General features: G+C 50.4%; 1 protein-coding gene across 4 annotated transcripts in view; it reads right to left on the reverse strand.

Annotated features, from left to right (window-relative positions):
* Positions 1 to 18,457, reverse strand: part of DAG1 (dystroglycan 1) — a 51,322-nt gene that overhangs the window by 13,282 nt on the left and 19,583 nt on the right. For 2 of the 4 annotated variants that reach the window (XM_063164463.1, XM_063164464.1), the window contains exon 2: positions 2,058 to 2,471. In XM_063164463.1, coding sequence (XP_063020533.1) covers positions 2,058 to 2,339 — 282 coding nt within the window. In that variant the 5' untranslated portion in view covers positions 2,340 to 2,471. Of the gene's footprint in view, positions 1 to 2,057; positions 2,472 to 16,196; positions 16,374 to 18,457 lie in introns of those variants that run through there. The other 2 variants (XM_063164462.1, XM_063164465.1) reach the window with 2 other exon arrangements.

The raw sequence follows: 18,457 nt of genomic DNA on the forward strand, positions 1-18,457 counted from the left end.
TCACTAGCCAGGGATCAAATCCCCATAGCAAAGGTCAGCTGTGCTCAGCAGCCAGCATGCATTCTCTGCAAGCAGAGCCCTTCCAGAGACAGCAGCTCGGTGAGAGCCTGCTGCACTTTTAAAATCAATTTCAAGGTGAACAGATGCAACAAGCACTCGGATAAACCCAGGGATAAGCATGAAAATTGCTCCCAGAGTTTGCTGAACTCCACACAAACAGCAGCTGCTGGGTCCTGCTGAGCCCAGGCCCGTCCAGGCTCTCCAGGAGTGTTGGTGATGGTCAACACACCTCACACCTACACGGCAGAGGCAGAATTTGAAGCCATCAGGTGGGGTGGAAATAATCCATCAGTATTTTCCTGCAGCTACTTGAGCTATCACAGACGACTTTTGTGCCAGGAAAAGATGACAGAGGAAGCTGTGGTGTTATATAAATACTGACACTTATTCTTGCCATCAAAACAGCTATTAGACAACACCAGAACAAGCCACTTGGATGCAAAATCCCAACCCAAAGTTATCATTTCTGTAACATGAGATCTGGGGCTCACCACAGGCTCTGGCAGCCTGGTGCTGTACAGGTGGGTGAGGCTGGGCAGGGACCTTGGCCATGGGTCAGCACAGAGGCACCAAGCCCAGCCTGGCCCCTTCCCTGGCTCCTCTGGCCAGGGGCTCACCCGCTGCCCTCCTCCCCCTGTCTGACCCTCTGTCCATAACAGCTGCATTCTTCAGATTTTCTGCCCACCCTGGCACATTGTGGTCTGGCACCCTTGCTGGAGCCAGCAGGATCACGTATCAGGATTGGGATAACTGTGGGACTGTACACAGAGCTAAACCAAACCTGCCTTCCAGGAGAAACTGAGATGTCAGACTTGCTCCTGACTTGCTCTCCATCTCCCTCTGATCTTCTAAGACACACCAGAAGCTTGTATTTTTCTAATGCTTTATAATGCTCTTTGAAAAGAAATCCTGAGACTGGAAGGCAGTTCTGCTTTTTAAGGAGAGAATTATCTGAATTCCATGTGATCCAAGCAAACCCTTCCAGGAAAGGACTAACAATGAGCACACCTGTGTTTGGCCATGTCCCTACCTTCCTCTGGGCTATTCTAACCCTCTCCTGCACTCAGGACTCATTCCAAACTCAGTTTTCAGGTCCTTGCAGTGCCTTGTATGAGTTTAATTCAGATAAGGGGAAAGGCTACCATCTTTCCCAAGGGGATTTAGAGGCAAGGTCAGGACAGACAGTGTCACAGGCAGCCCAAAGCCCCGCTGGCAGGACAGGGTCCGTTTGTCTGGCAATGTTTTGTTACCACAGTGAAGCAAACTCCCTGAGCCTGAGCAGCAGTCCCAGGGAATCTGCAGCTCCCCAGATCCCACGGCAGGATCTCCTCATGGATGTGCCCATCATTCCAGGGGCAGAGCATCTCACAGTTTAAATACAGCCAACAATCTCAATTAGTCATCTCTGAGAAGTCTTCTCTGTTGCAGAAGAGAGAAACTTTGCAATGAGATGAGACTAATTTTTTATAAAAATCCTTCTGTAGTCCTACAAAACTGTAAGGCTGCTTCCCAGCCAGGCTCATGACCCAGCCTGTTAGTGGGTGACCCGTGTCACAGACATCTTTTATGAAAAATCTTTTATTAGGATTTTTCCTCCTGAGAAGCTGAAAGGCCTCAGGAACAAAATGTAAACAATGATTATCTGCTGCTGTGGAATGCAACAGGTGCATCTGGGATTGGCCCATGTTGGTTGTTTCTAATTAACAGCCAATCACAGTGAGCTGGCTCGGACAGAGAGCTGAGCCACAAGCCTTTGTTATTTTTCTTTCTATTCTATTCTATTCTTAGCAAGCCTTCTGATGAAATCCTTTCTCCTGTTCTTTTAGTATAGTTTTAATATAATATATATCATAAAATAATAAATCAAACCTTCTGAAACATGGAGTCAGATCCTTGTCCCTTCCCTCATCCTAAGGCCCCTGTGAACACTGTCACAGACCCGCTCCATCCTGCATGAACGTAACCAAAACCAATCCTTGGGGAGTGGTGTTTCTCACCTGGACAACCTCTCCATTGGAAGCAATTAACTCCGTGGGGATGGAGACTCTGAAGTAGCGTCCCACCACGGCGGAGCTGTCGGGGATGCCCACCACGGCCGGCGCCGCCTCGCGCAGCTCCGACAGCGCCGAGTGCATGGAGGCCTCCAGCTGGTTCTCCCAGTCCCGAACCACCTCTGCCGGCTCGCTGGGCCAGTGGCAGTGAGCAGAGGCTGCCAGCAGCAGCACAGGGAGCCAAGTCCTCCCCAGGACAGGGGCTTGCAGTAGGCATCCAACAGTCATGCTTCCCAGCAGCCTTGGTGACGGTGCTCCAGCTGGAAAGGGGATCGCGGGCAATCTGCAGGCACCACAGCACGGGCAGGGGATCCACCAGTCCTTCACAGCAGCCTCATCCTAGGAGTCCTGGGAACCTGGCTGGACACAGGAAATCCAATCAGCACGTTAATTCAGATACCCAATCCAGCCAGCCAACTCACAGTGACCTCGCAACAGGCAGAGGGTACTGGCCATGTTATTCTCTGTGCCTCAGCTTTTGATTTAACTGCAAGTTACCACAACCATCAGAGAGCACTCTCAGCTCTTCTTCTGACATACAGCATCTCCCAAGAAACAAGATCCTCCCGCTTTTCCACGCACACAGCCATGCTCCTGCTGCTCTAGAGGCACAGCATCCTGAGATAGTCACAGGTAGGCAGACAAGGGAGATACAACCAAAGCTGAGACTGAGCACAACACCAATAGTTGACCTTTCAAGGCGAGCTGCAGCCAGGCTGGAATATCAGTGGATTTAAATGCCAGTTACCCAGTAGGAAAGATAACAAGAAACATTTGGAAGTCCGAAGCTGCCATCCTAATGGCTTGACACACGACAGATGCTTCTACTCCTCTGACTCATGAGCTTGGTTTTCAAGCCAGGTCTCCTCTCGGGTCCAGCTTTTTGTATTAGAGTGCTCAGAGTTTACCTGGGGGCCTGCAACATGCAGCCCCAAATCAGACTGGAGTGAGCAATGCACACACAGTGGTTTATACTCTATCCAGCTCTCTCCTGCTTGCACAGCTCACCTGTGCCCACACTCTGCCAAGACACATCTCCAGCTCTCCCTCACTTTGTTGTTATGTTCTTTCACTTCATCCCCATCATTACCACCTCCCTGCTTCCCTGGATCCCCTTTCTCTCTCTTCCTTTGGCCATGGTTTCCTTTGCTTCCCCAGCCACTTCTCCCTCCAGACTGCCTTCAGCCATGGCAGTCACAGATCTGTGCCACCATGTTCCTCTTCACAGACTGCTTGCAGGAGACCAATGGATCCCTGGAGTAGGACAGAGCCATTTGGGACCCCAGGGAAGTTGTGCTGGTATGGCAGTTTGCAGCCAGCACAGCCCCTGGTAACTGATCTGCACTGATGAGTGGAATGATGGGTTACACAGGATGGCAGGACAGACACACAGACCAAGCAGACATTGTTCAATGCCAGGAGCACATTAGACTGGGTTCCCTAATGCTTTGAACCAACTCCTTTTTCCCAGGCTGAGAGAGAAGCGGCTCCAAATTCCCAGAGCAAATCAGCACAGCTTCCAACCACTGGCTCCCAGTTGGATTTATTTTAGCCTGTTCTGTCTGCACCATATGATGCACATCAGGCTGTCCCAAGAGAGCCTGGAGCCAGTCTGTGTGGGAAGGGAATTCCCACTGCTTCTTGCCCTTGCACAGCTCCCAGAGCAGCACAACAGGGCTCAGCTGTGCTGTGGCCAGGCAGGGTGTGCTGCCCACCAGAGGCCTGCAGAAGCAGGCAGAGGTGTGCCCATGGAGGCACCCAAGCCCAAGGCTACCTCAGCAGGCTCTAGGAATAACAGGAAAGATAAGGTCTGGTGGCTCACCCTAAATCCTGAGCTCTAGGGAAGCTGAGAGGCAGCATGTAAGGATCTGCACATCTGCACCCCTCCATGGGCCTTTCACAATAAACCCCACACAGAGAAGGGCTGACACCTCCCATATCAAGGTAACAGGCCCAGGGCACAGCACAGAGGGCTGTGGGCAGAGGAATGAGGAGCTGAATGCAATAACCTCTGGCTACAGGATCCACCAGGCAGATACCTGATCTGACCGCTGCTCTGTGGAGAACCTGTCTCAAGTGAAAGGCACAGGAGACAGCAGAGGCAGGATAACACTGCTGGGAACCACAAGACAGATGGGAGGATGGCTGCTAAGAAGGCCAGTGCTACAGAAAAGCCACTCCCTGCTGCTCCTGTGCTTCCAGCTGTCTGAGCTGACTGGGAGGGGAATACACCAGATGAAACAACAAGGAAGGCAAAGCCAGGCTCTTCCCAAAGGCAAAGGAACACAGACCCATACTCTGCTGAGCTGGAAGGGGCCCATCAGGATGATCAAGTCTAACTCCTGGCAGTGCACAAGACACTCAAGAATCCCATCATGTGCCATGAGAGCTTTGCAAAATGCCTCTTGAGCTCTGTCAGCCTTGGGGCTGTGACCATCCCTTGGAGAGCCCATTCAGTGCCCCACAACTCTCTGGGTGAAAAACCACCAGCACAGGATGGCCTTCACCCAGAGAGAGGAGCCTGAGCCAGAGTTTATCCTCAGGAAGTGGCTGCTGGGTAAGGACAAGTCATAATCCCTGTAGGGCACAACTCTCCTACCAGCTCCCTGTGCGGCCAGAGGAGGATCTGACACACTGCAATTGATTTCAGATGAGCACAGAGTTATCTCAGCAGGTAAATGAGTACCACAGTAGATGTCTGGTGGAGAATATCCAACAGGCCATGTGAATGAGCTACAGAGATGATGCAGACTCCTGCAAGAGGTCCTGAGGAAGTCACTGCTCATCACAGTGGGAAATCAGGGGGCTCTGTCCCCACACTGTGCCTTACAGAGCTGAAGGAACTACCTGCACACTCCATGGAGCCTGGAGCATGGTGACTGCAGCGATGGCACCTTGTCCCTGAGCTACTTCTCCTGAAGCCTGCTCGCTGGAAAGCCCTGATGGCAAGCACAGGCAGGATCAGAGACCTGTGGCTGGGGGAGGATTGTGGCAGCAGCCCCGTGGCTGCCTCTCCCTGCTGCACTGAACATCCACACCTGAGCAGGGGACAGACACCCCAGACACACACTGCACAACTGCACAAGGCTGTAAAACACCTGGAGAGGTGCTTCAGGCCAGCCCCTGCCCCGTCACACTGCAGTGCAGGTTGTGCATGAGTGTGGCACAGCTCTGTGCTGCTCAGCCAAATGATGTGATCCAGCCTGGGGCGTTTTTGTTGGATGGAGAGGAGCATTTGGGCAGAAAGGAGCTGGTTCTTGGTATCTGTGGCGAGCAGGAGAGGAAGATGAAGTCATCACCTATTTCAGAAATACTTATCAAAGCAGTCAACAAACACTGCCCCATATGTGCCCCCTGGCTCCGCAGCTGGCCATTATGTGCTCCTGTGACACTTGCAGGCTGCAAATTCAGAGTTTCATTTTAGGGAAAATATGGAAGAACAGGCTCAGCATATAGGAGTGGAGCACACAGGAGGTACAGGAGGAATTCAGTAGCTGATAACAAAGAACAAACAGAAGAGCTGAGAACAAACTTGCGCCACCAAAAAAAAAAAACCACCTCTTAACACAGCTCCACCTCAGCACACAATGGACAGAAGCTGAAACACTGCCAGCCTCTCCCAGTGTGTGAAGGAGGAAAAGCAGGGTGGTTGCAGCTATCAGCAGAGCTGTACAAGGCATTGCCCTGCAGTGCTGCAGGGCACATGGACTATCAGTGCAAGGTGAATACCTTTTGGGATAGGAGATCCCCTGCCTAAAGCCAGTAGTGCTGCTCTGCAAGTCTACTGGCCACCAGCACTGTGGGTCTGGATGCAGCTGCAGAAGAGTGAATGTTACCTGCAGCAAGGCTGGAATAAGCACTGGCACCTGCCTGGTGCCTCTGGTCTGAGAGCCCACACCACCTACCATGGCACTACCATGGGCACAACCCTGACTCAGCTGAGAAACCATCCCAGCTGTATTTGGAAAAGTCCACATTCTAGGTCATTGTCAGTGACCAGTGAGTGGCACAGAACTGGAGCCCTCCAGGAGCAAAATCCTCAGTGTTTCACAGTTTCCAACAAATTCAAAACAGGGCCAAGACCCAAACAGATGGAATTCTGCAGGCGGTTCTCTGCTGACCTCTAGGAAGCATCAGGCCATAGAGCTGACTGACTTAGGTAGCACTTCCCAGTCATGAGGGAAGGCCAGACCACCCCAGCTTCTCTCCATGGCACTGTGCTCCTCCTTCCAGCAGGATCTGCACTGCCCAGTCTCGCAGAACAAATACAAAGGTTCAGGTTAGTCCTGAATTTCAGGATGTTTCCTTCTGTCTGATCTTCTGAAAGAACTGACTTTCTCTTTATTCTCGTGCTTCTGTGAGAGCTCTTTTGGTCTCAAGTTCAAGCCTTCAGAGTGTTGGATGAAACATCAAAGTCAGTATCAACATCTGCTTCAGTCCCAGTGCTTGCTGCATGCGCCAAGGTTGATTCCTGATCTCCAGTGCCAAACCCCCTCACAGAGCCATGGAACTGGGCCTGCTTGGTGAAGTTATGATGCTGCATTTGATATGATGCTGACTTGTCAAGGCAATGCTGGAATTTGCTCCCTCTCCATGCAGCTCTGACACCCACTGACGCGGTAAGGACTGGCTGTACCTTTGTTATCCAGGAACGCTGAACAGCGCAGGCAAAAGATGGGACTGAAAGGAAAGACTGAGAGCAGGACAAAGTAGCTTTTCCTAGCCACACATTTTCCCAGAGACCTTTCCTTCTGCCCATCAGGACCCAGGTGTGGAGCCAGGGGAAGCACCCCAGCCAGAGGACAGTGGCTGTCCTAGAAATGACTCTTCCTCTATGGCCGATTACGACACCACTTCAGCAAGAACCAGTGAAAGTGAAGTCTCTGTCCAGCTGCATCTAATCCAATTGCTCAAGCACACAATCACATCACTGGGCTGCGGTAATTAATCACCACCAGCATATTAATGCCACTGAGCCCAGCGTGCAGAAAGCTCAAGTAACTGCTGTGCAATTCTTGACTCTGGTTAAGAAGATATTTAGGAGTTAGGAGGAATCCCACTTACCTGATTGCTTATTTACCAATATCCTCATTAAAGTAAGCATTAAACAAATGGCCTTTAAGGAAGCAAACTGTGCTATAAAGACTTGGTGCACCTTTGCAGAGCAGAGCTCTTGTCTGTGCAGAGATCTCGTGCATGTTTCCACAGGAGATCTCCGGGCAAGCCCCGTCAGCTCTCGCGCGCCGGCGAGTCAGGGCAGCGAGCAGAGGAATGATGAAATGCTGAAACGCAGCGTCCCTGGCCAGGCACACAAAGATGGCACTCTGCCGGCCCTGCTGCCCGCTCCCAAACACCACAGCGGGCACCCCTGGTGCCAGCCTGGCGGCACGGCCGGGCACAGGCGGGCAGGGCTCCCTGCACACGGGGCTGCGCTGTGCCCAAGGAGCCCGGGAAGGGAGGGACAGACAGCCTGCAGGCAGTGTGTCTGGGCACAGCAGCCCATCACCAAGCCATGAACTGACAGTCTCCTCAAGCCCAAGGGCGTGCTAGCCTGCAAGCCTGGCATGTAGTATGTGCAAAGAACAGCCTGGAGGGTGAAATGTAGGGAATGGTCAGAGTGTCTGTGCCTGCCCTGCTCCGGACATACCCTGAAACAAAGGCAGCAGCCCTTCCAACAGACTGTGTTAAAGGCTATGGAGAGTGCAGCAAATGCCTCTGGGAGTTATTTCCAACCTCTTAGTTAGTGGCTTCTGCCATGGACATTCACAAAGACCCAAGCTCCAGACACTGCTGTGCACAGGATGAGCTACAGACAGGGATGTACAGCAGAACACACACACACACACAGACACACTGGTCACACACAGGCTCAGGGCAGGCATCTGCCATGAGGAATAGGCCAGGAAGAGGACAGAAGATTCACCACCAGACACAGCTCTCCCCACTCCACACTGCTCAGAGGGACAGCATCCTGTCCTGCACAACACTAACCAGGCACATCTGGGGGTGGTGGCCTTACTTACATGGAGGCTGGAGGACAAGCTCTTGCAATTTCTGGCTTAATGCTGTACTCACAGCTGCCTGCTCAAAGCCACGTGTGCACCAAAACCAAAACAGCAGCAGATGATATGGGATCAGACCCTGAGAGACCTGCCTGAGTGGGAAGCCCCAGATCAGTGCTCCTGAGGCCCCTGGAGCCCCTTCCACCCTCTCCCCCCACAGCCATCAACAGCTGATCACCCCAAACACCATCAGCTCAGGAGGTACCAACCTGTACTCAGTTCTTCACCCCAAAGCTTCATTTCAACATGGTGCGCCCACTGTGTATTGTCACCACATCAAAGGTGGTGAAGGTGCCCAGAAGTGACACCCAGCCAGCCCAAATGAAATAGGCACAAGAAGAGGTGCTTTTTTTCATCCTCCTCCCTTCTTGTATTTCTGCACTGCTCGTCTCCAGCACATCTGGTGTCAGTAACAGGAAACCCTGACGCTGAAAAACAATCTAGGGGAAAAAAAACAAACTCAAACCCGAAACAGCAGTGCTAAAAATGTGTGCTGGGCAGGGAAATAAGCAGCACCCTCCTGCTGATGGGGAACTCGCCTGCAAGCTGTCACCAACTTGTTGCGCTCAAGTTCCAGAAGCCACAGGCAGTTTCGTGACACTTGTGCAGGAAGTGGTCACTGCCATTGACACCTTGCAGCAGTTTTTATTCTGCTAGAGCAAGCACTGAGATATTTTAACTTTCCTGTAGCTGACAGGAAGCTTTCTGCTACCTTCATTACCACTCTGTGAGAGTGACAAAGGATGCAAAGAGACTAGTTTTCCTTTTTGCCCCATCTGTTTGTCCAGAAGTTGGGCTACTACACTGTCCTCCCCAATTCCCAATTAGGGACTCCATTACCAGAAAAACTTCTTCTCCTGGCAGAGGTAAGCACTGAGGACATGCTCCAGTAAGCACTTGAGCAAGTGCTGTGCAGGGGAGGAGGCAGCCTGGCAGTCCCAAAGCCCCCAGCCAGGGCACTCCTGCTGAGGTACATGCAAGGGGCACTGCAGAGCAGCAGCAGCAGCACAAAGGACACCAGATCCCTTTTTGGCAGCTGGAGCATGTTTTTTCTTCCCTGCAGAGCACATTTCCTCTGCAAGATGCTGTGGCAAGTCTTGCTCTGGAGGCAGCACCTTCCCCAGCCTCCAGCAGGAGGGATGAGTATGGTACCCACAGGTGCCTCTCGACTACACACTTCCACTCTGACCTGACAGACTTGCTGGAAAACCACCTGGATGTGCCGCTGCTCATCCACCCTGCTGGACTGGCCCCCTGCAGGCTCTGTGTGCTCCCTGCCCTGTGCTCAAGCCATGTCTGAGTGTCCACTGTGCTGGACCAGCAGCTGCAGATTCTGGCTAGGCAACACTCCTGACTCTTTGATGAAAGTTTCAGCAACCACAATCAATCCCTTCCTCCACTTTTGTTATTCCCAGACAGCCAACTCAGATCGTATCTTCAAGTGCATTCAGTTGAAAGGAAACTCAGATATTATCTTCCCAAGTATTTAGAAGGCCTCAGAAATCTTTTTTTTCCCCTGTAATTACAAACACTGCAGCCAGGTTGAACTGCCATTTGCTTGCTGCCAGCAGCCAGGAAAAATGAGGATATAAACATCCACCAACAAGCCAAAGCAGAGGGACAGCTTCAACAATGGCACTCCACACCTCCTGCATCCTGTGAGCCGGGCCCATCCCAAGGGAAAGCTGGCAGAGAAAAGTGATGACAATCCAAGGTATAAATTGGATCCTTCCTGGATGAAGCTCAAAGAGAACAAAGTGGGATGCACTGGGGCACTGGGGAGATGGGAAACAAGAGCCCACGCTCTCCTCTAATAAAAGGACCAGAAGCCAAACTAACTCAAACAAATTGGGTTTTCTTAAGGATTCAGTAGGGTCATAAACTTCACATGGTTTAAAAAAAAAAAAAAAAAAAGGGTGGGGCAGCCAATTTTATAGAAGGCAGAGTTACCAAGGCAGTGTTCCTGGCTCAGGCATCACTTGATCCCGGGATGGCATTCGGGGAAATGATGACTCGCATTCCTCCCCAGGCATCCTCTCCTGGCTGTTACTGGAAAGGGCATATAGGCTAAATATACAGCTGCACAGGGCAGAGCAAGGGTCTGTTTGCCTCAGGGCATGCACTGTAACGTGGCTTTGGCTCCACTTGTGTTCCCAGCGCACAGCCAGCCAGAGCAAGCCCCTAAAAATTCTGCTTATAACTCCTGGTTTTGTCTAAAAACACAGCGACAGTGTGCAAAAACCCGAATATTTAATTCTGTGTTTAAGGGAATGTAAGCTAAAGGTAGTACTAAAATCCACAGGAAATTAAACTAGAAAAGTTTATGGAAAAAAAAAAAAAAAGATGGGACTAAGATCTCCTTGCATACAAATGCCATAAAAATGCATATTTTGAAGATAAACACAACAGATGTGTGCACATATATCTATATATACATGCACACACACACGCACAAATGTTTTATAAGTTCCCAAGGTTTAATAAAAACCAGAACTCAAGGCACCAAGATAAAACAGGGAGTTCTGACTCCAACTTTCTCTTTAATAAGGGAAGTTTTGTATCATGCTGAACTTGTCACTCATTCTGCAATGAAGACCTTGGCAATAAAGTAAAGCATTTTAGCAGAAGCCATCCCATCCTACAGGAGAGGTGGGACAGAGGACACTGGGCTGGCAGCTGGGGCACCTGGAGACAAGACAAGAAAGCACATGGACACAAGAAGTAAAACACAAGATGTCACTTTTTAAATGTGAGGACTACGAGGGATGAGAGCCTGACCTTGTGTTCCTGGGCAGGCAGGTTGTTCCCAGCAAGTGCCAAAGGACATGTGCAGGAGCAGCTGCTGTGACAGTCACCACTGTGTGTCCTGTCCCCTGGTATCACTCACCATCCACCAGCTGTTCTGAGTCTAATTCACACCCCTTAATGACCTTTGATAGAAGTCACCGAGCTGGAAAGTGGGTTTCTATCAAAGAGGAGGCTTCTGCTGCTTCAGAAACAGGTTTAAACCAAGCCACCATCACTGACTGCAGCTTTTCCTCTGCCCCTTGCTACAAAGGGACAAAATCATCCACAAAGCTCCAGCAGCACTTGAAACCTCAGCCTGTAAAAACACTCCCTCCCTTAAGCTGCTCAGCTGCACCGTGCAGGAGATGTTCTTTACAGCTGTAGTCATGAGCACCGAAACCAATGAGCCTAAAAAGATTTACATCTCTTGCTTGATTTCTTAATTGAATTAAAGGCTGAACAAAACCTCTTATGAGGCTTCAGAGAATCCACATGGAAAAGAAACAACGAATATCCTAATTGGAGAGGAAGCTTTCACTGGACATTCTGTCTTAACAACTACTAAAGAGTCCCTACAAAAAGAGAAAAACCCCGAGGGATAAACTCCTAGGCTGAGCAAGGCACGAAATCTGGAGTTTTGGAGTACATCACACGTTGAATGGGTCACACAGAGGAGGGAGGTGAGCTTCAGGGTCATTTTAGCCAAAACTCTTCCACCTACCAGTTGTCTATTTTTTATCTATTTAATTTATATAAACATGGTACAAAATGCCTTCTGCCAAATTAGCAAGCAGAAGCTGTAAGAGGGGTGAAAGACACGAAAGACACACTGACAGGAGAGGGCAGCTCAGTAAATCACCTTCTTAGGAAACTTGATCAACCTTCAAATCTTGTTCTGAAGGAAACCCTTCTGAGGCTGCACCTCTGGCCTTATACTTGAGTCAGAAGGCTCATGGCAGAACCCTTGCCTGTGCTTTGACACCTAGAACAGCTTTGGGGCCCCCCAGGACAGGCTGGCACTGCGGGCACCAGGCAAGCACTGGCTCTGTTACCGGTACTGAGAGGAGCACCCAAGCGTGGGTGGCTTGGGCAGGGACAGGAACACACAGCCTGAGGGCTGCAGGCACCAAACCCAAATCTGGAAAGAAGAAAGGGTCAGTGGAGGTTTCAGTGTCACCTCCAAATGCTGTTTGGCCGGAGTGCTTCGTGGAGACACGGCCACATTCCAAGGTTTATAATCACCTTCTGGGTATTCCACAAAATTCCTCAGATAATGAAATATTTCTAGCAGGTCCTTGAAAGTGCTCAAGCACTATAATTTCCTACAGGTTGGTGTCACAGTGCCAGGATTTAGGCACTAAGCAGAGGAATGGAGGCAAACTTTGGATCTCTCCCCTACCTGTTGCTGCTGCCACGGGGAGGCAAAGCACCGAGAGCTGACAGTGAGCGGAGACAGGAACCACGGAAAGCAACACCAACAAAAAGCCATTTCCAGCACTTCAGCTGTGTATGCAGCAGTATTTATGTTCTCTGTGGCAGTGTAACTAAGGGCAGGCACATTCTGTTTAGAAACATCCCACCATTCCATCAGCTTTACCACCCCACCCTGCAACTCCAAGCCAAGGCATTAAGATTCAGCTTCATGGAGTTTCTCAGCCCTGATTTATTACTCAGCTAGCAAGACTGCCACAGCTCCTCATTTAAATACATTTACCCCCCAGTGACTAATGCAGAGCAGGCAGGGCATCAGTTGTGGACCTCCAACTTTTAATGTTTCTCATGAAAACTGCTCTAAACGCTTCTTGGCAGAAGGAGATAGAAATGTTCCAACTTTAACCATCAACCATAAAATGGGAAAGCTGTGAAATGAAGCAGCATTGCTCCCATGTCACAGAGGCAGAGAGAGCTTCTGGAGGAAGAATTAACTCCCTAAAGATCAGCAGCTTCCAGCTGGGCAACACACTGCCCTTAAACCTGCAGAAATTCAGGAGTCACTAAGAGCCATCAAACGACCAGCCTCTTCCTTTTCTTGGAGACCAGGACTGAAGGGCAGTGACACTCTGCTCCCCAGTCACCTCTGGCCCAAGCTGGCCACCCTTTCCTCCAAAAGCAGGAGATCTCCAAGAGCCCAAGCTGACCAAGGCAGAAGGACAGTGCATGGCTTCACAGGTCCATCTCCTTCCCAGATGCTCTGGTGCAGGAAGACTGATTTAAATTACAAAGCACCAGACACTAACAGAGCCTGCACTGCATTCCTGATGCATTCATGTCACTAAATTATATTTGAACTAAATTATGTTGTTTAACTGTGTAATTATAAAATAAGCCTCATCTGGTTTTGACCATGGCCACAATGGCTTCAACCAGGAGCAGGGAAGACTGGAGCTGCTCATCACAGCTCCCCTGGCACAGAGACAGCTCCAGCTTTTCTCCCCACCCTGCTCTGGAATTGAAAAATCAAGAGACAAGTTCAATTATTTCACAGTGAGACCGGACTTACTCACTGCAGTATCAGTGACATTTAGGCTTTTTTTAAAACACTGACATTCTGCCCCATCCATACACATAACAGGACACATTCAGCCATAGCTCAAGCTCATTCCTTAAACCAGGAATCGTGCATTCAGGATCTGGGCAAGAAGGGCCATAGAGACCACCCTGACAGCACAAAGCCAGGGTAACTAAATACCAGGTTAACTAACTAACTAATAACCTGCTTCTCTCTCATACAAAGCAGTTTAAAGGGCTGCTCTGAGCAATCCCCCTGCAGCAATTCCAAAATAAACATCCTGCCATTCCCTGTTGCCGAATTCCACAGACAAAAAAGTCCAGAGGACTCAAAAATAGGATCAAACTGTCCTGCTCAGACACCAGACAAGTTATTCAAAACTGGGACCCAAGGACAAAGTGGGTAAAGAGCATTCACAGGAAAAGGGGAGGCAGAGAGACTGCAAGGACAAGGCAAGGTAAACTTCTGCTTTCCTTCTGTAAGCAGCCACAGAGCCTGTGCAGTGTAACACAATTGCAACAGTTAACTAGCTGGCATGGGATCTGGAATCAGACCTCAAAAAATGGCCCTGAGGTTTAGCCACAGCAGAAAAAATCCAGTAATTTTTCCCTCCTCCATCTTGTACAGGTCAGAGATGTTGAAAGCAAGGTCTGAATGTTTATGAGGAAAAAACCCTAAATTGCAGTGTATTTCAAATAGTGTGAGCACAGGCTGCATCCCTCTATTTTGACTTGCAATGCAATTTTTACACGGGAGACCAAAGCTGGTTGCCCAGCCCACTGACACAGTGTCCCACAGCTCCCTAGGTGACATCTGGATGGCTGTGAGGGGGACAGCAGCACACTGACTTGCAGGATGGCAACTGAAGTGGGCACATCAAAATATGAATTTAAGTTATAAAGAGAAAAAAATGGAGTAAGATGGGGCAGATCCTGTACTGACTTCTTCCCCAGTGCAAAGAAACACTGTGGAGCATGGGATGACTCCTTCTGCAAGAATCCCAAGAATGGGGGCAAAGTCATCAGAGCTCCAATGCTCGGATGCCATTCTAAGGCAACAAGGTAAATTAAACCAGCACTCAGCTGAGTTTTGTAATAGTTTGATCCTCTCCAAGCCAAGTATCACCTTTTCTTGCTCACTGTGTGTGCTTTGGACACCCAGAAACCACTCTCCCCTTCACCTCTCAGCCAAGTTAGAGGGACCCTGTGTAACCCTTTTGTAACAGCAGTGCCTCTAACGCCCCTTTTCCCACTGCTTGGGGCTCTGCTCCCACAGAACCCCTTTTTCTGCCTTGGGGCACCCAGAAGAGAGCACAGCCCAGCCCCAGGCACAGTGTGTGCTGCTGACCTCGGGAGAGAAACGAGAGCAGCCCCACTTCCCAGCCAGCAGCCACCCACAGCAGCCCTAAGTGTTCCCGAAGCTGTGCAACAGCAGACAAATGCATTTGTGCTTAATCACTGTGAATCCACCCCCCAAGTAAGTCACTCTCACTTTGACTGCGGCTCAGCACTCCCTGACCTTCAGCTAATGCGATGGCCAAACCCCAGTAATTAGTTTAAGAGGGCATCCTGTTACTCAGCACCCACTGGACTATCCTTGCTGTGCTCACAGTCACATTCCTAGGGCTGCACCTCTATCCCAGCAAGCCTCAAACACTTCCCAGAAAAACCTGAGGGCTCTCTGCTACCAAATAGCACAGGAGAACATAAACAGTGTAGCAAAAGCATATGGGCTCTACAGAGAGATGCACAAGCACTGCAGGAAAAGGCAGTCCTGGAGCTCTGAAGGTGTGCTCAGCCTGCCTGTGCTTTACTGAGCTGCTGCAGATGTGGGGAGACAATGAAACTGCTTATCACAGTACATCCCATTCAGGTTCCAGAGAGCAATTCCAATCCCCAGGTGGCAGGCACAGCAATTAGGTACCCCCCGACAGGCACCACAGCTCTGCTTTGCTTGTGTTAACTTCAGTGGTTATGCAGGGTTTCCCTGGCTCGCTGTCTTCAGCAGATTGTTGGTTCAGGGATGAGATCAGGTCAGTCCTGCAGGACCTTCCTGCACCTTGTACAGCATTTGGAGCGTGCAGAATGGTCCATATGTATGCACAGAACTTACAAGTAATTCAGCTGAGCCAGCTACAATGGAATGGTCACAACTCCCATTCCCTCACCTGGAGGGGCTGGGCTTAGAGCTCAAAAATAAAAACCTAATTACACCACAGCCAGGATCTCTACAACAGCCCACCTCTGAAGAGCAGCTCTGGACTGGCCTCTTCTGAGCTTCATAATGGGTTGTATGGGGAAAAGGTGGTTCATGTAAGACCATCCCTTACAAACAGAGACACTATGCCAAAAATAACCTGGCTTACTGGTTACAGTCACCAAGCACTCACTTAGCAGCTCTCTGATCAGGGACCATACTGTCCACACCACAGCATCACCAGAGTCAACTGGTCAGAGCAAACAAATCCAGGTTACAGATCTGAAACACCTTCCACACACCATTAAAAAACACTCTCAAAGGTAACAAAGATGCCTCCTACTGCAGGCAGCAGCAGCCAGACTGCCTCTCACTTATTCCTCAAGACCTTATGTCAGCCAGGAGCTTTGCCTACTGCTGTAGACTGAGCCTAAACCCCCCACTCCCAACAGAGTATGATGCTGCTCTAGGTGATAAAGGCAACATCTAAAACCTCAAGGCTGCAAATAATGAGGCAAAAAGTCACAATACCTGAGAATTAAGGTTGTCTTGAGCTGGTCCCAGCAAGCAGCACAGTTCACTGCTTTTCTCCACCTCTATTCCAGCTTCTGCCTTTGAGACAGGTGAGCCCATCACCCCCCCATGAGTGTCAGCAAGCAGCCCAGGAGAGACTGGCTCCTGCTCCCAGCCCTGGGATAGCACAGAGGCAGCACCTCCCTCCCACTGATTCAGTCCCTCTGGCCCCGGGCTGGAGGAGGTCCTGGATGGGCAGGATCCATGAAAACCAGTCTACAAAGCACTGGTGAACTGGGAGCCTTGCAGACGCCTGTAACCCGATAAGATCCATAAGATACAGGGCATTCTGCTGGGAGGGGAGGTGGCACAGGTATTGCAAGCAGAGCCTGGGGCTGCCAACCTTCCAGGCAGCCTTTGTGCCACCCCAGCACCTCTCAATGCAAGCAGTTAGGGGCTGTTTGGTTTTTAAATACTGACAAAATAAAACTTAAAAAAAAAAATCTTTTAACCCTTGGAAATGGCCAAACTGCTTCTGCTGAAAAGCTGAAGCAAAGCCTGAGGCAGGGACACAGCATGGAAATTCGGCATGGGAAATTCCAGGGAGCAGTTAAGCTCAAGAGTTAAATTCCACTCCAAGCAGTCTGCGTGGCAGGCAGTGTGACCGGTGTCACCCAGGCACCGCTGCTCCAGCAGAACTGCCCCAGCAGCCACAGCAGGGCACCCCACACCCAGGGCTGAGCCTGCTTCCACCCCAAACGGGAGCGGGCTGGGGAAAATCCTGCCCGAGGGAGCTCTGCCCAAGGGTCTGCAAGGGGGAGGCAGCCCCTGGGGAATGTGCTGAGGGGCTGGAGGCATCGGGACCTGCTGCTCCCTGCTCGCTGCCCTGCCCCTGCTCGGTGCCTGCCCTGCAGGGCAGCCCCAGGAAGGAGCAGCGCTCACCAGCTGAGCCATTTCCAGCCAGGAGCAGGCTGCCAGCCAGGGGGCACGGGCCAGGGCAAGCTGCTCCAGGCAGGTGCACTCAGGTAGCACTGGGAATGGCACTGTGACCAGAATTGTTGCTTCAGCTGCTGCTAAACTGCTCTCTAAAACCTGAAGGGAGCGACTCCCAACACAAGCCCCCCATAAGCCAAGGTGGTGCCCTGTGAGCAGAATTTGAAAAGAGCATTTTGCTGCTGGAAAAAGGGATGTTTCTGAGATCTTTATTCTGTGCCTGCTTTACTCTATACCCCTGCTTGCTCCCTTATCCTCACTGTGCTTATTCCTTGGGAGAGCTATTTCTCTCTTCCACTGCTCTTTCACAAAACCAAGCAACAATCTGAAGAAAAACTGATAAGAAGGCTTGGGGCAGATGTGCCTTCATTTTTCTTAAAGATAACTATCAACATCAGCAACGCCCCTGCAAAGGCAAATCACTGCGAGCTGGAGCTGGGTGCCCGGGGCACTGCAGACAACAGCAACATCCACACCAGCTGAAGTAGCCAGGGAAAAACCTGCAAGCCACTGAAGGAGAGGTCTGACCACACCACCTGCAAGCCCATGGCTTATCCCAGGCGTTGCACCAGCGCACAGAAACGGAGTGCATCCAAAGCACGGGGATAACACATGAATTCTGACACAAGCACAGCAGCCAGAATGAAAGCTTGGAGGGAAAAGCATCCACAATGTCGTTTGGGATGGCAGGTTTGCTCTGCTTGTAACATACACTGCCAACACTCCCGGGAAAGCTGCTTAGAGATCAACAGATAAAGGCTTTTCGCCATTTAGCCTGTTATTTAATGTAAATTGGGTTGCCCTGCTACAAAGAGGCATTTCCATATGAAGTGAAGTGAATGGTTGTCAAAGAATCAGGAGCAGCCACACCAAACCATGGCTCAATCCCTCTGAAACTCCAGGACCAGAGGATCCTGCTCCCCTTTTCACAGGTCCAGATCTGCAATCCAGAGTGTCAGTCTTCTCACTCAAAAATGCAAGTGATCTCAAAGCACCACCTCCTTAATATGGGGTTTTGTCCACTGAAATAACTCCAGACTCCTCCGAGATATGAAGTCATGTTTTGAAAAGCAACAGTGCAGAAAATTCAATTAACTAATCGAGTCTGTCTTCTGCTTGGACACCACAGAAGCAAGACTTCCCAAATCCCATCCCTGAGATGTGGCATGTTATTGATGAGCTCTGCTGCTGCAACCCTTCCAGTGGGGTTTACAGGGTCTGCCCCCACCCTGCCCTTCTGGTTTTGGAGCAGGGAGTCCTGCACCAAGCATGGCATGCTCCAGAGA

Source organism: Melospiza melodia, chromosome 10, assembly GCF_035770615.1.
Source record: "Melospiza melodia melodia isolate bMelMel2 chromosome 10, bMelMel2.pri, whole genome shotgun sequence".
Taxonomy (NCBI): domain Eukaryota; kingdom Metazoa; phylum Chordata; class Aves; order Passeriformes; family Passerellidae; genus Melospiza; species Melospiza melodia.